Source organism: Musca vetustissima, unplaced genomic scaffold, assembly GCF_032173495.1.
Source record: "Musca vetustissima isolate MV318-11 ecotype Yass unplaced genomic scaffold, APGP_CSIRO_Mvet_v1 utg28073, whole genome shotgun sequence".
NCBI classification, from domain to species: domain Eukaryota; kingdom Metazoa; phylum Arthropoda; class Insecta; order Diptera; family Muscidae; genus Musca; species Musca vetustissima.
In genome coordinates, this window is record NW_026889534.1 from 60,997 (window position 1) to 87,383 (window position 26,387).

Genomic DNA, 26,387 nt, shown 5'->3' on the forward strand with positions numbered 1-26,387 from the left:
TTGTTTCTTTTTTCAATAATATTCATCCGGCCCTTTTTACATTAGTTTTTTTTTTTTTGTCATATCAACATCGGTAACAACAACAACACAACGAAAGTGATATATACATATCAACAAACATACCAAGTGCACATACAAACATACCTATGCTGCTACTGTGATTTTGAACGTCATACAATCAGCTTTTGTATAATAACAACAACGACAACAGTAATTTGAACGAGAGGAACAGCGAAAACGTCAACAATATTTACAAGAAACAACAATGGCCATGCAACACCGCGAAGTGGGAGTACAAGATTTTGTACTCCTCGATGAGGTAACAACGGAGAAATTTATGGACAACTTGAGAAAGAGGTAAGTTCAACGACAACAAATGGTCTTTGGCCATAAGACGACGTTAGTTAGCTCTGACCAGTCTGTTTACATGTCATTCAATATTGGTCTAGTTCAAGGCAATTGGCTCTCTGGTTCTCACTTCGATTTCTCTCCGTTCCGCCCGCTTTATGATTCCAATAAGAAACATGTCATGAACTGGTTTCAGTCTGTTCCTAGTCTTTCGTAAATTGTATATACTGCGGCATATGTAAATAAGTCATTGCTACGAACATATTTTAAATATTTAATTCAATGTTTAGGAATTTTCAAATTCAAATGAAAATTGTCAACATCTATTTTTATGTTTGTTTATGAAATCAGTTATTATGTACGATAGTTTTTCATGTACAACAACGTTTACTAAATTCCAACGAGACGTAAAAAAATATTCAACTTCTCCACCATGGCAAAATGTTTTGTACGGCCGTATTACCCAAATACGGCGAATGTATATCTTTTAGCGAACTAATCAAAATCACGAAACAAAATTAATAAATTATAAATTGCACGATCTTAAGGCTATGTTTACACTTAACCGGATTTCGTTAACCCAGTGGGTTTCAATTGTCATTTCCTTTGCATATTTGTCAAATAATTCCTCATAAAGCAGGTTACCCCGTTAAAAAAAAGTCTAATGTAGGGTAAACGCACCTAATTCCGGCATGTACCAATAGTCGGCATCTTTTTTATATAACTTCAAAAAACTAAAAAATCCTATAACTAAATATGAAAAATACCTCGAATAATCTTCAATAACACTGCAGCCTATCTCTGTATAAAATTTAATCGAACTATGTACATTTATTGAGGCAAAATTTGGCATTTGGTCAATGAGGTTTGTCAACACTAACGATAAATCATGTTTCTTAAGAAAAAATTAGTGGGCATGTCAATTGCAAAGACTTGTAACTATATTAAAAATATATATTTTACATTGTTTAATTTTAAATGTGTTTAACCTATGAAATGCCTTATTTAGCCATGCCGAGAATTGGATAACAGGTTCCCAAAGTCGGCACCATGTTTTATAATTGTAATATTTTAATAAATAATATTATTTTATATAACTTTTTTAATATAACACTGATGGAAACGTCCCATAGTAATAATTTATTATTGCGAATAGCAGAAAAATGCATTAAATATATAATTTTTGTTTAACTAAAATGCGACATGCCGACTATTGGAACATAACATGCCGACAATTGGAAAAAAGTGCCGACTATTGGCACAAAGACAAAGACATAATTATTAATTTAATCTAATTTAATAGAAATTAATTAAACAAATTTGTATTCCATCGTGGAGTAAACAAAATTTCGAAACAGATGAACCTTAATATAATATCGTGGAAAAAAATGCACTCGGAATGGTGAAACGTTTAAAAAGCGAAAATTCTTAAAATGCCGACTATTGGTGCGTTTACCCTATATGCCGTTTTGTTTTATATTTTTTTTAGTTTTATTTCTTTTCCAAAAAATGTTGTAGTACGTTTACATTTAATCGGATTTCGTTAACCCAGTGGGTTTCAATTGTCAATCCCTTTGCATATATGTCAAATAAATCCTCCTGAAGTGGGTTAACCCGGTAAAAAGTTCTAATGTATATGCCGTTTTATAGTTAAATTTGTCAACCAAGGTTTATTCATACGCATGCATGGTATAATAATAGAAGGTAAAATCAAGTGTTGTTGTACAAAAAACGATACAACAACAACATGGAAATTTGTTGTTGTAAGTCCTACTAGTGTCAACTCATTTGACAGAAAAATGTAAATAAACAAACAAATAATCATCAAATTATTTTTATTTTGAAAATTAAATTTTTTCGAATCCTCAAAATAAAAATTGAAAAACATGAATGAAAATCAAATCAAATTTATATTTCTATCTATTCCACATATTTCCTATAATTGAGCCATTGCCATATATATGTGTAACACATATGAAAATGCTGGGAATAGCGAGTTATTCCTTGCAGAAAGATTTGCTTCCTCAAACTTTCCCAGCAGGCAGAGTGAGTAAATTGAATACAGGAGCACATTTAATAAAAAAAAAAAAAACAAATTTAAATTGTATGCGTTCCCAATTTTCCTGTAGGGTGATTTTTAAAAACATAATTTGTCAAATTCATATTGACACTAGTATTACGTTGGAATCAAATCAGCTGGGATTTGCTGTTACCTTTTATAATTGTATCATGATACGCATGCATGGTATAATAATAGAAGGTAACAGCAAGTGTTGTTGTACAAAAAACGATACAACAACCACATGGAAATTTGTTGTTGTAAGTTCTACTAGTGTCAACTCATTTGACAGAAAAATGTAAACAAACAAACAAATTATCATCAAATTATTTTTATTTTGAAAATGAAATATTTTCGAATCCTCAAAATAAAATTTGAAAAACATGAATGAAAATCTATCAAATTTATATTTCTATCGCTTCCACATCTTTCCTATAATTGAGCCATTGCCATATATATGTGTAACACATATGAAAATGCTGGGAATAGCGAGTTATTCCTTGAAGAAAGATTTGCCTCCTCAAGCTTTCCCAGCAGGCAGATTGAGTAAATTGAAAACAGGAGCACATTTAATAAAGAACAATTTTAAATTGTATGCGTTCCCAATTTTCCTGTTGGGTGATTTTTAAAAACATAATTTGTCAAATTCATATTGACACTAGTATTACGTTGAAATCAAATCAGCTGGGATTTGCTGTTACCTTTTATAATTGTACCATGATACGCATGGTATAATAATAAAAGTTAACAGCAAGTGTTGTTGTACAACTCAACTCATTTGACAGAAAATGTAAACAAACAAACAAATTATCATCAAATTATTTTTATTTTGAAAATAGAATATTTTCGAATCCTCAAAATAAAAATTGAAAAACATGAATGAAAATCTATCAAATTTATATTTCTATCGCTTCCACATCTTTCCTTTAATCGAGCCATTACTATATATATGTGTAACACATATGACAATGCTGGGAATAGCGAGTAATTCCTTCAAGAAAGATTTGCTTCCTCAAACTTTCCCAGCAGGCAGATTGAGTAAATTGAATACGGGAGCACATTAATAAAGAACAATTTCAAATTGTATGCGCTCCCAATTTTCCTGTTGGGTGATTTTTAAAAACATAATTTGTCAAATTCATATTGACACTAGTATTACGTTGGAATCAAATCAGCTGGGATTTGCTGTTACCTTTTTTAATTGTATAATGATTCATACGGTTAACAGGGAGGCGAATTCGAAGTCTTATTATTTGAAGAATAAATAAACAAAAAATATTTTTATTTTTTTATTTATCATTACGTTTTTTGAAAGACATTTTGAGTTCTTATCCTGTTCTTTTAATTGGTTGAATTCTCTTTTAATTTCAATTTTTTCTAAATAGCCGGCCTTCGGCCGGGGATTTATTTGGACGGTTAAAAAGTCTATATAGCCGGCCTTCGGCCGGGGATTTAAGACTTTATCCTATGGACAGGTGGAAAATTGGGTGGAAAATCCGAGTGTCCCTAAAGGAAAAAATCCTGAAATCACACAAATAACAATATAAGCTTATTTTTAAAATTTTGGAACTCCATATTTCCGGAAGTACGAAGTTCCCCCCAAAAAAAATTATGTGGTTGTAATCAGCTCCAAAAGGACTATGTGTTGTAAAAAAACTAAACGTTTCGGAGTGGTATTCTTAAAGCTCCAAAAGGACTATGTGTTGTAAAAAAACTGTTTCGGAGTGGGGGTATTTTTTGAACTTTGGAACCCCATATCTCGGAAAGTACTGATTTCCCCCCGAAAAAAATTATGTTGCTGTAATCAGCATCAGAAGGGCTACCTATGATAAAAATTTCAAAATGATCTGAGAGGTGTCCGTAAAGTGCATTTAAGCCGAGAAGACTAAGGCATGGATACGGCTGCCGGTTAACCGTGTTAATAAACCTTGTATTCGACGTATTTCGGTAACATTCATATAAATTCATAGTAAAAGTTTAGGTAGAGCTGTAAATTACTATGCAGAGATTTGACTATTTCATTTAAAAATATTGAAAGATGTTTTCGAACAACAATATTTAGTAAAATGCAACAAGAAAACATTTGATCAGAAGCTCGAAATAAAATAGTTGAATTTTTGAATATTTGTTTGTTAACACCCATATTTTACAGCCAGTTTTCGTAAAATTCTAAACGAACGAATTCAAGTGACTTGCCGACCTTAGAAACACTTATCCTAAAGGGCCCCATACACTATACATTCCGCTTGTTCGGGTAAGCACTACATAAGTACTTATACCATTGTTCCAAAAGAAAGTACCTACTCGCCAATACACTAGCCATGCGTTTGAGTGACGAATTTAAGATGGGGATGTCATTGGAGGTATGTAATCGTCACCACCAATATTTTTGAAGTAATTTTCATATTTAGAAGCAGAATTTTTTAATTATTTGAGATTAATTGCAAAATATTCTGACTACTGATATATGCCGACTTTGGAAGAACTTTTCCTGTTTGTGCTCGTAAATCTAGGATATTTTATTTAACGGAATTGTAATTTACATTATTTAAAACATTTATAAAACATATTAACCCGTAGAGTTTATAATAATTGGGTTTCTTCTGAAGGGAAGTAGACTTCGAATTTTTATGATGTCATTCCAAATTTGTATTGGTCCTGTGAACCAGATTTTATTTTTACGGCGACAATTTTCAAAGAGGTGAAATACACCTCATTTTAGTAAATGTTAAAACAAATTGTTGGTCTATTAAACATCGATAACCAACATTATGACTCTCCTTTTTAATCAAACTACATGTCGGAATTATGGCAATTTAGGTATACAGGGAGGAAATCTAAGCAACGAATAACCATGGTCAAAATGTTGGGAGGCCAATTTCTCTGGGAAGACACGGTCTAGATAAATTTCCAGAATTTTGAAAAGGAAGTTTTAAACTTTACATTATTATCAAGGCATGGAGGATATATTAATTATCCCTTTCCCCCTTATTTTCCATTATTATCAAAAATGTGATCTGATATGGAAGACAATAAAACCGTTTAAATGTTTGCAAATTAATGAATACAGAGTCAGCGTTGTTTCTATTTTGCCGTTTGATTTTCGTATTCTTTGCAAATATTATGGAAAATCCTCTAATTTGGGCTGTTGAATATTATACATATATGGTATATAACGGGATGAATCTATTTCTATGGATGGATGACCCATATACTATACATAAGTTGGATGTCAGTTATGTGCATTTTATTTAATAATTTATATGATAATAGATATTGATATAATCTTATGCCATTTGATATGATACGATTGAATGTTATTGTAAAATTATAAAATAGTTATGTAAAGCAACAGGAAGAGGAAACGAATTTGGAATCTTCGTATATCAATTAAGAGTATGTGCGCGTATGCATCGAATCTACACACCATAAACAGGCCATTTATTTTTTCGATCATGTTGCTTTTGAAAATATGAAAATTGTTGGTATTACAAACGTTGCGGAATTTACCAAAACGAAATGAAAAAATGTGTGTATGTTATGATGAAAGGTCAGTTATTCAATTACACTATGTAAAAAAAACAATAAATTTCCAGTTGATATATTTTGAAGTATGTTGGATCATAAGCAACGCTTCTTCTATATCTGAGGCGATTTCTGCAATATGATTTAGTTTTCGAATCAAAGTAGGTTAGACTACAATTTCAACCTTTCTTATTACTTCGCCTCTGGAGTCGGTTAAATTGTACTACGTACATTAACTAAATTGACTTCTTATTATTGCTATCTTATTGCTACAGAGGTTTTATATCTCGGATTTTTAAATATAAACTAAACAACAATTCAATCACTTATTTTATTCTAACACAATGTGGATTTCGATGTAAATGCAGTTCTACTATTTGTAAATAAAAACATTGAGAATTTTACATTTTAATGGTTACGCAAACGTCGCTCTTTCCATGGACAATAAATATGGTACCTTTGCCTAGAAACGTCTATAAAACAGTTTTTACTAGAGCTTTTAAGAACGATGTAAAATTTGTTTTAAATTTATTTCTAATAAAGAAGAAATACGATTTAATGTATGCGGCAAAACAAATACTTGATCTCTTCCTCTCTATGGCATCGTTCATCAAAGTGCCCATTTACTTTCCACCAGACGATACGTTGGGTGGCAATTGATGCTGTTCTTTTTATGTTGATTTAAGTGAAGTATTTACCGCTTCTATTGAAGAATTTACTGCTTCATTCCATACCATCACACTTTTCTCAGCGTCGACACCTAAATAAGATAAATAAAGAAACTAAACCAAGCACTTTACGCTGTGTAGCCAACTGCGACGACACACTTATCGGCTCCCCTATAAAACAGTTGGTGATTTCCTCGTAAATCCTTATGCCATCCAACAAGTGGACAAGAATAAGGTTCAATCAATTTGATGCAGTTATTCAAATGCTGTACAAACTTTTCATTGACTGGCAATCATCAAACAGCAGGATGGACCAGCATGGGGCGCATATTGACTTTCTTAGTATATGTAATAGTTGTTAATAACATAACAACTAACATAACATAGTTAATAACATTTCTCTATACGATTAAGCAGGTAAATAATTATGAACGCTGTAGATATTCTTAATATAAAAATAAAAATATTCATGATCCTAATTATTACGATGTCATTTATCATATTTTGTCCAATAGGCATTCATGCAAAATACATATATACACAATGTCTATACGTTGCAGTTAGTAATTATACAATTTATAGGCAATTTCCTTAAAAAAAGTTTGTATCTGTTTTTTTTTTTGGAATATTAACACTAGATTGCCGAAGGCAGTCATTTTGACCGTTTTTCAATTTCAAGTACAAAAACAATTGTGTAACGTTTATTAATCATAGTAGCTGCTTCCTCCCCTCTTTCATTCCCCGTATTCACATGTGCTATACCTATATTGCCTAAAAGTGGTCATTTTGACCTTTTGTGAAATATTAAATAATCAAACTACTTTTATTATTGTATAAAGTAAATTTCTTATATGACCAGATCAGTACAACAACATCGAAACCCGTTTGCTACTCTAGAAACACAAACGAACATACAAATCGGGAAAAATAAATTTCATATTTCTAGTCAATTTCACTTTCAGAGTAAAGACTTCCTCTTTTTCGAACATTCTGTCCGGGGAAACTCGAGAGCCCTACCACCGAAAACAAATAATAACAACGTTTTGTATGATTGTAAATAATGTAAAAATATTAAAAAATTAGTTTAAAAAAATTTCTTTACACAATAAAAATTCTTTCAGAATGAAGTCATTTTGACCGATTTTAGGCAATATAGGTATATACAAAATTCCCGTCTTTCTAGTGTTAAACGTGAGTTAAAAAACTTCTGTGACGTTTTCAACGTCAATTAAATTTTTTAGAAATTTGAAATTGGTTATGGAATCTATGTTAACACGTTGTAATTGACACATTAAATGTTCTATAAATAGCCAATACATATATGTATGTCTATTTTAATATATTCCTATTTCACATTTGGGCCTTACCAATATCTGATATTTCATCTGCAACACATATACGTTTGGTAGCGGCCTTACATGTAAATTTGATTGAAATGGCTGTGGTTGAGATTGTTTACAAAACATTATCTATCTTCAGTTTTATTTGAAAAAGTGAACCATTTGTCCGAAGGGTATATTGTTGTTTGTGTACATTTCACTATGTTATCGTTTCGAAAAATCATTGAAATAGAGAAGAGTGCAACTCCCGCAAGTTGTCAGTTGAGACAATTGTTTAAAGACTGAAGTGAGCCGATATCTGGTTCAACAGAAAAGCAAAGACATTTTCTTTTGTTGTTAAATGTTTACAAAAAGTGCTGCTGCTCCACTTCAATTGTTTTATGGATTTTTCCACTTGCAACAAATTTCGATTTCTTCAAAGTTTATTGATCGAGTAAAGCAAAAGAAAATTCAATTCGTTGGCGAGATTTAATGTTTATGACCACGATTTGATGCGGACCCAACCCAGCAATAAAAAACCAGCTGATTAATAATTATCTTTAGTTATGGTATTGAAACGAAGTCCGGTGATATCAATTCGCCGAAGAACCAAAAATAATTACGCACACAATGTCTAAATTACTTGTGATTGGTGACAAATTAAATTAAGTCGGTAATATAATTAACTCGATGACGGGAATTTTAATTTAAAAAAGTCAAAGGGGCATGTGCCATCATTATTTGGTTAGAATTATGCAAAAACTTTGTCAACATTTGTCAGCTAACTAATTATAAACTTCGATGTAACAAATTTCGATTAAAAACGTTTATTTCGACTTTTCCATTTAACCTCCAATATTGATGCCTATATATATATATATATTTGTATTTGCTGTTTCTAAATGATAATTTTTTACTTCAATTTTCGGTATTTTTACTTACTGAAAGTATTCTTATCATCGGAATGCTTTTGTTTTTCAATATATAGTTCAAAGAAACTTGGAAATCTTATCAGATTCTATGGTTAATCAGCATATGTTGAAATATGAAAAAGCTTAATTTATAAATGAAATGTTCGATGGAATTGACACTGGGATAATGATAATGGAATTCTGATAAGATTGTGCATTTGGACATTATTTAGCTTGAGTTTAAATTGAAATTTTAAAAAAAAAAAAAAAAAAAAAACATTTGGAAATTATCTTTGTAGCTTCCCTTATTTATTTAATAACTTTGCAAATTTTATTTATCGTCAGACAATGGCTTATTACAATGAGTAATTTCTATTTGATATTCCTGGTTTTTCTTTATAATAATGACAATCAATGCGTCATTGTGCATATTTCACGGTTTTGCTACAGAATGCCAACACCGTTAGGATTTTTATGTGGATGTTCCTACATGAACAACCGATCTAAGCCCTTATACTACGATCCCGTAACCGAAAAATCAACTATTTCGGTCTTCTAACCCAAGGAAGTTTACTTTCAATTTTTATTTCATTATGTGGTGTCCAACATTGTCGAACTGTCTACCAATTTAGGATGGAAATAAGTAAATTATTTGTACATACGTACATTGTAGGGTCTCTGCCTTTATTGACGGAGGAAAGTGAACGTTGTCTGCTCACCGTCGCAAATGTGACGTATAACAGACGAGTTAACTCTTAATATAGACATTTACAAAATGTGACTTCGGTGTTATGGCAAGTCGCAGAAAGTAGACTAGTCAAAGCCAAACATGTACACATGGCAATTGTGGCCGACCAGCTAAAAATTGTCATTATGGGGCGTTTTAAGGTTTTATGACTGGCAATTTCGGTATTGATATACAAAAATGGTGGTGGCTCTTTTTCACATTGGTAGTTTTCAATTAGTTAAAATACAAATTATTTGTTAATTGATTTTATTGTGAATATTCATATATGCGATAAAAGTTAAATTAAAAAATAGAATAACATTTTAGGTATGACACTAATAGCTGAAGATCTCATATATATATATATAATCTAAAATTCTGATTTATTTTGTCTATTTATAAAATAAATATATCAAGGTTATATGAATACATAATTGATACTCATCTATTAGTTATGGCATTACATATAAATATTTTGTATTCGAAAATAAAATTCAAATATGTTGACAATCCTGTTCAACGTAATGATGGCATATCTTGACCTATTTCACATTAGAAATTTTGGTATATCTATCCCAATGTGATTTCGATTTTCAATGATTGTCTCTTCCGTTGTTATTTTGTATATATGCCCCAAAACTACATACACAATATCAATTCTACATACATATGAATATATGTGTATGGCTTTGTATACCCAACTTCAACAAACACTTTGCCTGATCGAACAAATAAATGTCTTCCTCTGGCTAGCTGGCTGCCTGCCTGTAGTGTGTCAGTGAACATATGCGTTGTCTTCTATGCATTCTACAGGCTGCATCTGACCACGAAATATGTAGGTCCAACTAATAAATGTCGGGCAAGAGGGGGTATGGCATGGCACGCGTCTCTATTCTTATCAAAATAACTCAGAAGTTGAGACGAACATCGGCCATACACGGCTACTATCTCTCATTTATTTATTTATTTTCAATAATAAGGGAGAGTTTTCAATGTAAATCAAATCAATCTTTATATTCCATTCCATCTAAATGAATAAGAATATATATTTTAAGTGAAAATTAATTTCCACCCCCAATGCATTCATATTTTTCGTATTAACTGATCTGTAATCTGTGAAATAAATAAAAAATAAAACGAGTAAATAAAAAATGTTGTTTTTATATTCCCATTTCTATTCTATTCATGAATGTGTCATGATTTGTTATTGTTTGCTATGGAAAATGAGTCATTCATCGATGAGCTTTCGTATGAAATTGGCAGGGTTGGGAAATCGGAAACAACTTTGCATGCAAAGTGGAAAACGCCCTACATTGTGTACACAAAAAAAATCCGAATTTTCTAATCATTCATCTTGGAGCTGCGAATTTTGTGTAATTTCTTCATTTTTAAATTAATGATTTTAAGTAAAAATAGCACATCTTACACTGAATTAAAACTTAATGTCCTGAAACAGATCCCGTTAAAAGAGATATTTTGTTTTTAAATTGTAACCAATTGCTGTAACCAATAAGATTATGGAATTTTTGAAAGGTACAGACAATTCAAAAAATTTATGTCGTTTTTCTTTTGTCAAACACTGTATGCAGGCAGATACGCCTAAGATACTCATTTATATTTGTTATTAAAAATGATCTAATTGTCAATTTGTATTTAGGTGTTAATTTTCCCATCCCTGCCATTCAATACCGAGGTGACTAATTACTTAACCATGAGAACAAATAGATTTGTTAACTCTGCGTATTATGTGTCATCAAATTCAGTGTTAGGTGCATTCGTAATAGCAGCAAAAAATGTACATACAAATCGATAATTAGCGGATTTATATATTAACAAGTATTTAAAAAAACCTAAATAAGATTCGATTAAAATATTATTTGTCATAGATAATTAAAGGCAATTGTTGCAGAACATTTATGTACAGTCAAAAACTGCAATAAAAATATATCCTATGAGTTGTTAGTTTTTATTTAAACATTGAAATTATAATAAAATTTTAGACAGTCGATTTCAGAAAAATTCATTATTTTAAAATATCGTTTTATTAAAAAATGTATGTATATGTATTTTATGGTTATTCCAGTCAACGTTAAATTGTATACAAGAATTATACATTTTCCTAAATAAGATTTCGGCTAATCTTTGGCACCTGTCGAGCCATAATTAGTTTATTTTATCACTCTTGCCATAGATTTCGTATTTTCCACAATTTCTAAATTTTATTGACGTCCATTGGTAACATAAAAAAATCCATATAAATAATCTTAATAATTTGCAATAAAAAACGTTAGTTATCTAATCTATCTTCATGTTATTTCAACCGTTCCTTAGCACTGTTATTTACTTCTATGTGATAAGAGAAATTGAAAATTGAAAAATAAAAGCCCTATTTGCGTCCGAGCGTTTATTTTAATATAAATCACAATGAAATCTATACGATGTCTATACCATCTTAACACGTTGGGGTCCGGCAGCGAACTTTTCCTGGAGGAAAAAGACTACAAATTGTGCTTTGACATTTGGTGAAAGGCGCTAAACTGATTGATATATAGCATTTCCAGATTAAATGAAACCTTTTGCAAATTAAATGAAACCTTTTGCAAATTAAATGAAACCTTTTCTAAATTAAATGAATCCTATTCCAAATTAAATGAAACCTTTTCCAAATTAAATGAAACCTTTTCCAATTAAAATGAAACCTTTTACAAATAGAATAAAACCTTTTCCAATTGAAATGAAACCTTTTACAAATAGAATGCAACTTTTTCCAAATTAAATGAAACCTTTATTCTTATCTAAGGAAATATAATATTTGCAGTAATTTTAAACCAATATTTGAAAATTAAATCAAAAAATATTAACAAATATAGTTGTATGGCTATGTAATTAACATAAATATTCTTTAATTCGGTGTGATTTCATTTAATATCTTTACTACATAAAACTAAATAAATAGTAATACAAACTGGAGTATTTCTTGACATTTTAATAAATAAATATTTAAGAACAAGTATTGAATACCCGGTCCTAAATGCGAAATATATATTTGACTTAATAAATTGTTGATGATAAGGTAACTGCTTATCTTAATGAAGAGGTTCCCGACTTGCAGCTTGTGGGATTTTCAAAATCATGTCCATAACGTAGTTAGAACAATCTTGCCGAGTAAGCTTTTGAATACTTCGCTCGATTACATCAACAATGTTATGTTCCATTGAAACGTCACACAGCTCATCTCTTGCACATATTTTTATTTTTGAAAATGCATTTTCGATTGGATTTAGCATTGGAGAATAAGGCGGTAAGAATTTAAGGTTGCATCTTTTGGATTCGATCAAATTTTTTATGTCATGTCGCTTGTGTATTTGAGCGTTATCCATTATCAATTATCAAGAACGAATTTTCCTACTCCAAATTGATTTTCTCCAAAAGACTTTCTATAAATAATTTAAATCTGTCTGCATTGACACTGCAATTAGAAACTATTGTGTGATGTACAACTCCCGTGTTGTTTATTGCTACAATAGAGTGACATTACGACCTCTGACCGTAGGCAACACAATGTGTGCTCCTGTTCCTTGTCTTGAACGGGCTTGGGTTCTTCGTATGTGAAGATTAAATCCACACTCATCAATGAATATTAATTTTTCTCCTTGTTGGGGTATCCATTTTGTAAAGTCTTGAGCATATTTTTGTCTCAAGCCTAATGTTCTGGAGCCATTCATTCGTTCTATTTCAATAGAGGCCATCTTCAACGTAATTTTTAATTTCCGTAATCCATTTTCTATGCAGCTTGTGGAAATATTTATATCATTTTCTTTCAACAGTTTAGTTTTTATGGCCTTGAGGGTAATTCCAGGTTGACTTTCTATATAGAACTCGATCAGACTTAAAACTTGTGGTGTCAACAACTTAGTTCTATTTCCTCCACGCTTATTTCCCTTCAATGTTCCAAAATTTTGTTTGTATCTTCTTATTAATGTTTTTGCTGAATTTATTTTTATACAGGTTAAATTTACAACCTCGGAAATGGTTCTCCCCTCTTCATAGAATTTAAATATTAACAATTTCATGTCTTTTGTTATTTTGTTATACTGACCCAATTTGTTTCGGGGTCTTGTAGATGTACCTTCGGTAGGTTCTGGAGCATTTCCACTTGCAATACTTGGCGAGGATATTGATTCTTCCTCAGGTTCCCAATTATCAGAGCTTCCCGAGCTAAAATCAGGTTCGCATTTATTTTAATCGTTGCTATTTTTAAATACAGTGAACTCTCGATAATGTGAACATCCAAAACAGTGAACTCTCTACAATGTGAAGTAATTACAAACAAAATTTTGGAACATTGAAGGAAAATAAGCGTGGAGGAAATAGAACTAAGTTGTTGACACCACAAGTTTTAAGTCTGATCGATTTCTATATAGAAAGTCAACCTGGAATTACCATAAAAACTAAACTTTTGAGAGAAAATGATATAAATATTTCCACAAGCTGCATAGAAAATGGATTACGGAAATTAAAAATTACGTTGAAGATGGCCTCTATTGAAATAGAACGAATGAGTGGCTCCAGAACATTAGGCTTAAGACAAAAATATGCTCAAGACTTTACACAATGGATACCCCAACAAAGAGAAAAATTAATATTCATTGATGAGTGTGGATTTAATCTTCACATACGAAGAACCCAAGCCCGTTCAAGACAAGAAACAGGAGCACACATTGTGTTGCCTACGGTCAGAGGTCGTAATGTCACTCTAATTGCAGCAATAAACAACGCGGGAGTTGTACATCACACAATAGTTTCTAATTCCAGTGTCAATGCAGACAGATTTAAATTATTTATAGAAAGTCTTTTGGAGAAAATCAATTTAGAGTTGGAAAATTCGTTCTTGATAATGGATAACGCTCAAATTCACAAGCGACATGACATAAAAAATTTGATCGAATCCAAAAGATGCAACCTTAAATTCTTACCGCATTATTCTCCAATGCTAAATCCAATCGAAAATGCATTTTCAAAAATAAAAATATGTGCAAGAGATGAGCTGTGTGACGTTTCAATGGAACATAACATTGTTGATGTAATCGAGCGAAGTATTCAAAAGCTTACTCGGCAAGATTGTTCTAACTACGTTATGGACATGATTTTGAAAATCCCACAAGCTGCAAGTCGGGAACCACTTCATTAAGATAAGCAGTTACCTTATCATCAACAATTTATTAAGTCAAATATGTATTTCGCATTTAGGACCGGGTATTCAATTCTTGTTCTTAAATATTTATTTATTAAAATGTCAAGAAATTCCCCAGTTTGTATTACTATTTATTTAGTTTTCTGTAGTCAAGATATTAAATGAAATCACACCGAATTAAAGAATATTTATGTTAATTACATAGCCATACAACTATATTTGTTAATATTCTTTGATTTAATTTTCAAATATTGGTTTAAAATTACTGCAAATATTATATTTCCTTAGATAATAATAAAGGTTTCATTTAATTTGGAAAAAGTTTCATTCTATTTGTAAAAGGTTTCATTTCAATTGGAAAAGGTTTCATTCTATTTGTAAAAGGTTTCATTTTAATTGGAAATGATTTCATTTAATTTGGAAAAGGTTTCATTTAATCTGGAAATGCTATATTTTAAGATTTAGACATAATTGTTTATTGTAATGAGAATATATGGCAAGTTTTGCGTTGTATTTGCAACTTCCCACATTTGATAAATATAGTATGAATTAAAAAAATACATCGGTTTTTTTTTTTTAAACCCGTTCGCGACACTATTATAGGCGTACTATTTAATTTGTTATTTTTGTTCATTTATTTAAGTCAAGTCACTTCCAACATCTTCTGATCTAAATAGAACATGTAAGCTTTCTTCCACCTGACTACAAATCCATTATTCCACGATCCCTGTTCGGCAGAAAGTAGCTATTTACCAGTAGATTTATAGGTGTATATAGAAATTTCATTATTTAAGATTGTAAAGAATATTGCGACCATCCGACAGATTTCGAAATTATAAGCCTTTTTAGATAAAGGTTAATATTTTTGTAGATAACTACTTCTTACAAATAGGATTGATTTCTTTAAATTCCAGTAAATATTTATGATGCATTCAGGTTTGTTATATTTAATTTATAGTGTTTCCCGATGATGTTCGCTTTATTTCTTTTCTTCTAAAGGAAATCATGGCATATCTTTAACAACATCATTATCATTTGCATTGCAATTCACACATGGCTCATAATAAAATCTAATGAAGCAGTGGAGATCTCAGTAAAAATAAACAGATGCGCGTGCAAGCAGCACTCCAATTGTTGACCACCGCGGTCCATCTCATTACACCAAGGAAGAAGTTACATAGGTATATTGCGATTATTGGTAGTGACGATGATAGGTGCTGGTTGCACTGATGATAACATCACATATCACCAACAACAAAAACAACAGAAAAGAACAACATTATCACCTCACACATTGCCGGTTTGATTACCGGCATGCACGGCTGTTTGGACCTGTTTAGATGTTTGCGTCTGATTTTGTGTGCACTAAAATGAATGGTTGGTTGGGTGCAAATGAAAAGCGATATCCAGACGATGCCGCCATTCACGGTGTATGTTTCGTTGTGTGTACACAGGTCAGTTAACCTGATGCAACAGACTTTAGTTTATGAGCTCATCGTGTGCTACAAAACACGTGAAATACCGGACAAATGAACAAATTGTGACGGTTGGATGAAATCGATTTTGTTTTGTTTTTCATTTTTCTATTCTAACAATTTCACTTTTGTTTTCACATCTTGTCATTGGACTCACAACACCTCTACAGCTCTGTAGTAGTTTTCAGACCCAGTTAAGTGAAAACAAATTAATGTGAATGATGACGACGACGTCTGGTCAATGGTATGCACATATTAGAATCGTTCGTGACTATAAAATTTATAATAATATGTAGCATATGTTTAGGAGGAATGATATACAGTGTCATTATTACCAAGTTTGTTGGGCCTTGCGTATGACAAAAATCGAACAGATAAAAATACAGGATAGTCCCAAATCACACAACCTAGAATTATGGAAAATTATGTTGAGATTGATGTATAAAGAAATTAAACGACAACAAACTCATTTAAACCACCAGACTCTTTTGGAATTAGGGGAAAATAATATTTGTTAACGAGCGTTCGTACGCCCGGACTTATTTGCCCCACTTTTTCGAGTACTCAATATTTTGAAAACTTGTACATCTCATATAAAGCGAACAAAATTGGACATTCAATTTTGTTCGCTTCATTGAACATCGAACACCGTCCTTCTTATTCTTGTACCTCCCCCGCAAAATGGTCAAAATTTGCCTGAATTTGATTTTATACAACCTAATATTTTAATTATAGCTGTATAATGTTGAAAGATGAGACTTAATGGGTCAACATTTGGAAGACTTGTACATCTCATATGAAGCGAACCGAATATCCAATTTCATCAAAATATTGCACAACGTAATATTTTGCCGTACTTAGATTATGACCGAAGATGAGACCCGTCGGTGTATGTTCGTACAGCGTCCTTGGTAACTCAAATCTATAAGAAACGACATTTTATTTTGTACACACATGATTGGTACCAAAAGTTTTGCTGGGTGTTTTTTTACGTTTGGTTAAACATGTTTAAACGATTGGTCGATTTTCTATATTGGTAATTATGGTGAAACTCTTCTAAAAAATATTCATATTCCATTTTTTTTAACATTTCAACAATTTTGTAAATTATTCGGATGTAACTTTCTTTTGCTACATTGAAAGCAATGCCCATTATTGATATGTTATTTCCGTTTCGCACCAAACAATAAATCATTCTTCTGATTGAAATATGTATTTCATTCATATGCTCGTTGTGTGTTAAAAATTGTTTACTTTTGTTCGAGATATACCCACCTCCTCTAGTGGTAAGATCCACAAAAATATGTAAAATTGTTATACCGATTACAATGCACCACTGTGTGGCGCCAAATTTATGTTGATTGATCCCAGCTATCGAGAAATGATGCTCAGAAATATACCTGTTGATTGTTTGGAATGCAATTAGCCCCAATGCATTGATTCCGGAGGTGTGAGAATATCGACAAACGTTGGAAGTGGAATTTACATGAACAACTAACCCATTGACATATAATGATTATGGAATAATTATTGTTTGTTTGTAATGTATTCTGTCTGTTTGATTGAGATGGGCACGATGTGGGTAGCATCTTAGTTGCGCCACATTTTATCTATGCGTGTGTGCGATCATTATTGAAAATATTGAATGAAGTTGTTTGTTAATTTATTACGTCTTACTATTACAGATTTCAAGTTGGCTCCATTTATACATACATCGGTGAGGTATGCGTCTCCATGAATCCCTACAGACAGATGAATATCTATGGCCCCGAAACGATAAAAAAATACAAGGGACGAGAACTATTCGAAAACCAACCACACGTATTTGCCATTGCCGATGCTGCATATCGAATATTGAAACAGCGTCAACAGGATACATGTATTTTGATATCGGGTGAATCGGGTGCTGGCAAAACTGAGGCATCAAAAATTATTATGAAATATATTGCCGCTGTAACCAATATCCATGGCCAGAATGAAATTGAAAGGTAAGTTGCGAATTGCTAGAAATATAGATTATAATAAGGGCAATAAAGGGCAAAATATAAAAATGTAACGTACAATAATTGAAGATAACTGCAACAGTAAAACTCAATAGTAACTACATCAAATTATTATACAAATTCACACCTATTATACAAATTTTGGGGAATTGCGAATATACGACAAGTCAATAATTATTGTCTGTTTTATGAAGTTATTATTGCTGACAAATTTTCAGCATTATAATTGTATTTTTTCCACATCTATCTACTTTTTGAGATGTTCGTGTTCTTTAAAAATGTTGTTTAAAAATATGGCACTTAGGGCACACTGGGGCACATTCGGCACTTTTTTTAAAGATCTATATCAGGTATTAAAACTTTATTGCTGGTTATTGTCGTCTGATACTTAATTATAAAATCTAGTACCCTAAACATATAATAAATTAGTCTTAATAAAAAATTGTACTGTTTTGTAAAAAAATCTAATTCGCCGAATGTGCCCCTACCCGGGGTAGCTTCGGCATTTGAGTGGGCACATTCGGCGCCATAGTCATAGCCTGGTAATTATCACCGCTATCTATCAGTCTGATTGAAATACAGATCCTCTAAATGTTCCATTTTGTTTCAATATGTGACTCAAAGTTTGACTTTTAAGGCTATTTTTCAAGGTCACACACACCATCAGAAATAGCATTTTTCTATGGAATTTTCGTCAAAGCAAGCACGTTTGGTCGTACATATGTAATTTCGAACCATATTTAAGAATTATTTTTAAAGACAATCTAAAAACATTTTAAGGAAATAATATTGCACTATCTGTATATGGCCGAATGTGACCCACTTTAAAATGCCGAAAGTACCCCGAAGGTGTTTTTTTAATCTTTTTTCCATTTATTTCTATGAATCTTCTAAAAACATTATATTTTTAATTATTTTTATAAGAACACGCATTGTAATTAACTACTTTTTAATAATACTGCCTTAAAAATTAAAATGTTTTATACAGGAAATACATACGAAATGGAATGGAAATATTACAAAAACATCTGTAAAAATACACAAAGCCGTGCATATAAATAAGCTTTTTAGCTAGAGATTTCAAACTTTGCGACAGTTATTTATTTTGATATTCGATACCTATGTATCGAAATTAGTTATGTACGGTGAGAGCTTCATATCGAAAACGCGATTGCCGAATGTGCCCCGATGCCGAAGGTGCCCAATTCTCCCCTACATGTAAATTGTGAAGTCGATGAATAAAGCCATCGAAAACGTTCCATCCATTCAAAATCTAAATCAACAATTTCATCTATAGATGTAGGAGAATCCACTTTTAGTTTTTTGCTGTAATATTTAATTAAGGGAAGCCATAGTAATTTCAAATTTTAATTGTCAATTTGTTAAAAGTATAAACTTTAAATACTCCACTTTATAACCATTAAACAACTTAAGTCATCAAGAGACACTTTGCAGGCCACACCTTATCCACTAGCAGTAAGTCTATTGAGTTGTTCTGTAGTGTAGTGGTCTTGTATATGGACATGATGACGCATCATATCGCCGTACAACGAAATCGCTTGCACATAATTTGTCGTTTTACCTCCTCTCATACGTAAGCTTTATATTTCGCATTAAGGGTATTACTCCAGTAACACCTCAATTTATTTTGTGGTCCTTTTGCGGACTCCAATTACGACCCATATTAATGCTAGCTAGCGTGTCATGTGTATTTCATTTTTTATTGTCAGTTAAATGTTAGAAGAGTAGGAGGCGGGATAGATTATGTGTGAATCCAAAGGAACTAAATGAAGTTAATATTGGCAAATAAATTGTAGGAGATATTAATTTAAAACTTAATTGCAGGCCAATATATTTTAGTGCATTTTTATTGTGTTTAAGTTCTAGGAATTTAAGGATTGTCGTGTGTAGGTTTTTATGATTATGGAAAATTATTAAGTGGTTATTAAAATAATGCAATCTGTATATCGTTTTATTACATTTTATTTCCAGAGTAAAAAATGTGTTGATCCAAAGTAATGCCATTTTGGAAACGTTTGGTAATGCGAAGACAAATCGTAATGACAACTCCAGCCGTTTCGGTAAATACATGGACATTGAATTTGATTACAAGGCCGATCCAGTTGGTGGTATTATAACCAATTATTTATTGGAAAAATCTCGTGTGGTGCAGCAGCAACCCGGAGAACGAAATTTCCACAGTTTTTATCAGGCAAGTATACTATTATTAATTCGGTATTTAAGACATGCATTTTATGTATAAGTATTTAAGGGAACCCACCCCCCCCCCCCATTCTCGATTTTTTATTTCTAAGATTTTAAATGGGCTGGTAAATGAATACCAATGCTTGTTAAGGTTTGTAACTTTGCACATATATATTTGAAGATTTAAAAAGGAAGAAAAATAATTTACAAAAAATTTTTGTTGTTGTTTTGTTGTTGTTTTTTGTGATCAAAGAAAAGTCCTTATTTTTGATGGCGGGCATGATAACTCTTCACTGGAACATCGGAATCCGAAAATTCCAACGGTGTTAGAAAGAGTACATGTCTGGCTCTCGTATGAACTAGGATTATTGACCTCGCTCTAAAATTAACAAAATGGCGGACCTTTGAAAAAATATTTTTGGAAAATCGCCGATTTTTTACCAAAAACCAAGTTAAAAAATAAGGAAGATCTTCACCGATTGGCTTTATCCTAGTCTATACGATAGCTGTACACTCACAGAGAAACGTGTAAAAATTTGAAATCGATTGGGTTATTAGTTTTTGAATTATCGTGCCCGCCATTCGCAAAAAAATGTTTAGAGAAAAACGCGTTTAAAGTTTGAGAAGCTCTTCAGCCGTCACTTGATGCTGACACAATAAATCGGCTATATCTTCAAGAGTTCTTGAGATTTTTACTTGAAATTTTGCAGGGACATTCTTGAATTAGTGTAGGTTTTAATTAAGTCAACAAAAATTTTGACCCCGAGAATGGGGGGGGGGGTCCCCTTAACGAACAAACAAGCGAAATTCATTGTTAGCCGTAATGAAATCTTTGGACTTGTATGTGCTGTAATTTAAGAATGTATGATTTCGTCCAACATACAAACGCCCACAAATTTCCTTAGTTCCAAATATTGATAAGTAAACTTAGCAATAAGTGGGGAGTTGGCCACAAACAAAAATAAATTCATACAATTCACATTTAGTTAAATTACTAATTATCTTGGCTGGGCAGAAATTCATCATTGTTAGCAAAACAACAACAGAGTGGTTAACAAGAAAACAATTAAAAATGTATATGTATAGTTGACGGTGACGAATTGTTATTGACATTTATCAAAATTCAAGGCGTAATATTTACTTAGAATTTATATTCATATTTTGGATGTATTATAAACTGTTATCGAAATAATACAACTAAAGATAGCATATATGACCGCAAATATAATTAAGTTAGTATCGCAAATCTTACATTTATTATGATAGAGTTAATTTCTCCTTTGAAATATTCGTTGTCCCTTTTGTTTTGAGCCACAAAAGCACAGGGATCCAGATTTTTTAGCGGATATTCCTATATTCGCCACCTTGTCTCTTTAAAATAATACAAAAACAATTAAATACCGAAGGCGGAATGTTATCTACAATTTTAAGGCATATTAATGTAAATATTTGCCCTACTTACATTTCCTGCTTCTCTAGCAGGATTGTAATGAAATTAAATGCCGAAAGGCGGAATGTTATCTACAATTTGAAGGCATATTAATGTACATATTTGCCCTATTTACATTTCCTGTTTCTCTAGCAGGATTGTTTTCTACGGAGATGTTCAAAGCCTTCAGGCCCATTAAAGATAAATTACAAAATGCATATAAAGCGCTTAACCTAATAAAGGATAAACTATCCAAAAAAAAAAAAAAAAAACTAAAAAAATGTAAAATAAATTCAAACATTCGTAAATACCATAATCAAAACTACTCCTCGTTATAGACATTTTAACGGGGCACTTATTCTTTATATTATTATAAAAAATAAAATTTATGATACATATATACAAAGATTTTATATATTTGTCTCTTAATTTTAGCTATTGCGTGGTGCGAGCGACAATGAACTACGACAACATAATCTTAATAGGGATCCATCGAAATATCACTACATGAATCAAGGTAGTATGGATGTTTTGAGCGAGAAAAACGACTACAAAAGCACAAACGCTGCATTTAAAACACTTGGATTCTCCAGCGAAGAGATTTCAACAATTTGGCGCATTATTGCTGCAATATTACACCTGGGCAACATTGAATTCCAAAGTTAGTATAGGACTATATAATTATAAGTATATTTTTTTTACTTGTATAAGTATATTTCCCTATTCGTTCTTAGTGATCGAAGACGAGTTGGTCATCAGCAACAAGTCGCATTTACAATGGGCTGCACAATTGCTACAGGTTACCCCAGATGAACTCTCCACATCGTTGACAAAACGTGTGATTGCTGCCGGTGGCAATATCATGAGAAAGGATCACAATGCCAGCCAAGCAGAATATGGAAAAGATGCTTTGGCTAAGGCCATATACGATCGACTCTTCACATGGATCATTTCACGCATTAATCGTGCCATATTGTTCCGTGGTTCCAAGACCCAGGCTCGTTTTAATTCAGTTATTGGAGTTTTGGATATCTATGGTTTTGAAATCTTCGACTCCAACAGTTTTGAACAATTCTGCATCAACTATTGCAACGAAAAATTGCAACAATTATTTATAGGTGAGTTTGTAAACTTTTTTGTAAATAATATAATTTCGATCAACTAGGTGTACAATCTTTGTCATGTAGAATTGGTGTTGAAACAAGAACAAGAGGAATATCAAAGAGAAGGAATAGCATGGAAAAACATTGAATACTTCAACAACAAGGTATGTTTTTGATTGTTCTATATATATTAGAAATTAGTACAAGATTATTCATCATAATCGTCGTGAATAATATGCATTTAGATAATTTGTGACTTGGTGGAACAACCGCATAAGGGTATTATTGCAATAATGGACGAAGCATGCCTGAGTGTTGGCAAAGTGACCGATGAGACGTTGCTAGAAGCCATGGATAAAAATCTTAGCAAACATCCCCATTACACGAGCCGACAACTTAAACCAATGGACAAGGAACTGAAACACCGCGAAGATTTTCGTATTACTCACTATGCCGGAGATGTCATTTACAATATAAACGGGTTTATAGAGAAAAATAAGGATACATTATATCAAGATTTCAAACGCCTATTGCATCATTCTTCGAACAGTTATCTGAGCGAAATGTGGCCTGAAGGGGCACAAGATATAAAAGCCACCACCAAACGGCCGCTAACGGCTGGCACACTTTTCCAACGTTCCATGATCGACTTGGTAAATACACTGTTGAAGAAAGAGCCGTTCTACGTCCGATGCATCAAGCCAAACGACATGAAGAGTCCAACCGTTTTTGATGATGAACGTGTTGAACATCAAGTACGTTACTTGGGTCTATTGGAAAACGTTCGTGTACGTCGTGCCGGTTTTGTTCATCGACAACGTTATGACAAATTCCTACTACGCTACAAGATGATCTCACAGTACACTTGGCCCAACTTCCGCGCTGGCAGTGATCGTGATGGTGTACGTGTTCTAATCGAAGAAAAGGGATTTAGTCAAGATGTCAAATATGGCCATACAAAAATATTTATACGGTCGCCACGCACTCTTTTCTCTCTGGAGCAACAACGCAACGAAATGATCCCACATATTGTGACATTGCTGCAGAAACAAGTTCGTGGTTGGATTGCCCGCCAGAACTATAAAAAGATGAAGGCAGCAATGGTCATAATGAGGGCATACAAAACATATAAACTGCGTTCATATGTGCAGGAATTGGCTAACCGTTTCCGTACTGCCAAAAGTATGAGAGATTATGGACGGAGCATCCAATGGCCACATCCTCCTCTGGCTGGACGAAGAGCTGAACCCGGGCTACGCCGCATCTATGACAATTGGAGAGCGTACATGATCTTGCGCAAATATCCACGAAGTGAGTGGCCACAACTACGTCTTCAGATTATTGCAGCCACCGCCATTAAAGGTCGTCGACTCTATTGGGGACAACAGAATAAGTGGTTGGGCGATTATCTGGCAAATTCGCACGAGAACTCTGCTTCTTTGGCGTACGGCACAAATGTCAGAAATCTGAAAAATGTTGATGGTTTCAAAAATGTTATCTTCTCTTCGTTTGCTAAAAAATTCAATAAACACAACAAACAGGCCGATCGTGCCTTTATAATAACGGATAGTGCAATTTACAAGCTGGATGGTGCCAAGAACAAGTTCAGAAATATGAACAGATCGATATATATAAAGGATGTAAGTAGACCTGTGATTATGTACATAAGTCGTAAATACAACATGTGTTTGATTATTTTTCAGTTAACCTCTATAAGCATAAGTACAGGACGAGATCAATTGGTCGTATTCCATTCCCCGCAAAACAATGATTTGGTCTTTTCGCTGCAAGGAGAACATGGGCCTCTCAAGGAAGATCGTATCGGGGAATTAGTCGGCAATGTGTGCAAAAAATATTATGAGTAAGTCAAATTAAACAAAAAAGTGGCATATCCATTCATGTTTTTTAATACTCTATCTTCATTTTATGTTTCACTAGTATTTGTAATCGGGAACTAAGAGTAGACGTTTCAGCCAATATTATGTGCCGTCTCGGAGGTAAATCACGCACAATTGTGATCGAAGCTGCGGCTGGAGTGGAAAATCCAAATTTCCGACATGCTGCGGGCAACATTATTTTCGAAGTTCCAACACATTATTGTGTTTGAGAGCAAAGCTGGACTTTAATTGTTATATTCTTGTTTTTTCTTCTTCTTTTTTCTTTATTTCGCTTAACAACGACAGTAGAGCTTTTACTAGCTGATATTGTTTACAAAATTTCCAAAAACTATTATAAATTATTTTTATACATACACTACACAAAACTAGGTTATCTAAACATTCATGTATGCCTGCATCATATATGAAGTGTTAATAATTAATCGTTATATATTATTATTCTTATTGTAAGTTGAGTATTTTTATATAATAATTATTAATATAACTAATCTAATTATTGTTTGATGTTATTGTGTCACTAGTTAAGTTAATTGAAACAGGAAATTATACGAAAAAGTATTATATGTACAGTAAAATAAAATTGTGCATTTCCTTTTTATTTACTTTTTTATTGTGGAACCTATTGTTTTACATAAATAAAAATATTTGTAGAATCGGGAGTGAAGATATCATTATGAAATCAACTCTACACTTGCGTTGTAGTATTTAAAGTAAGTTTTGTTAAATGAGAATATGTCAAAACTAGCATTTTAACTAATTGCAAATAAATTAACTAAATGGTGCCATTCCCACTTTAAGTTATAAATTTATACAAATAATTTCGTTTTTTTTTAATATTAATGAAAGTGATAGTGGTCAGTCAAGGTGGACCATTGGACTGTGTGCCTTTGCAATGAATAAGCGCTTTGATTTTTTATATAAAAAGAGCTACTTACCTTTTTCATATACAAATATATATTTTTATATTAAAAATCAAAACATTCAGTATACAATCATTTATATTTGTAGAGTACAGCGTTCAAGTACTTACAAAAGTCTCCCAAATCAAATATTCTCCAAAAGGATACGAAGAAAAACGATAAACAGTTATACAGTTTTTTAAACTAAGAATATATTATATATTATAATCATACTGCATAAAAATTAAATAAATGCAAAATGTGACAAATAAACATATAACAAATACTGTGTTTTTTAATTTTTTTGTTTGGTGAAAATCACTTTAGATTTCTAAAAATACATTGCCAGCAAACCTAATAGAAACCAGTGAGCGGAGCAGTATAGTCGGACGGGGCCGACCATACGATACCCTACACAACTATCACGGAAATCTAACCTTCTGCGGATTTTTATTCCGAGCCTGGCAATATTTCGTATTAGTTGCACCCTCTTGTCCGCTTAGAGGTTAACAGTACCACTTCCTTACACTGACATATTTTCCGAATATTACTAATATTCAGTACAGTCCTTCTAATTACTTGTTCAGATTCCCTTGACCGTGGGTTGTGTTGTGATGTTCGGTT

The 26,387-nt window shown here is 32.2% G+C and overlaps 1 protein-coding gene across 1 annotated transcript; it reads left to right on the top strand.

The window, feature by feature from the left end:
• Positions 1 to 248: 248 nt before the first annotated feature.
• LOC133337216 (unconventional myosin ID) lies at positions 249 to 25,099 on the top strand. The gene is made up of 9 exons (XM_061545467.1): positions 249 to 357; positions 17,912 to 18,214; positions 20,222 to 20,441; positions 22,299 to 22,524; positions 22,598 to 22,981; positions 23,051 to 23,130; positions 23,212 to 24,606; positions 24,670 to 24,827; positions 24,905 to 25,099. The coding sequence occupies exons 1-9, from the start codon at positions 266 to 268 to the stop codon at positions 25,071 to 25,073; spliced, it is 3,027 nt and encodes a 1,008-aa protein (XP_061401451.1). The 5' UTR covers positions 249 to 265; the 3' UTR covers positions 25,074 to 25,099.
• Positions 25,100 to 26,387: the final 1,288 nt, after the last annotated feature.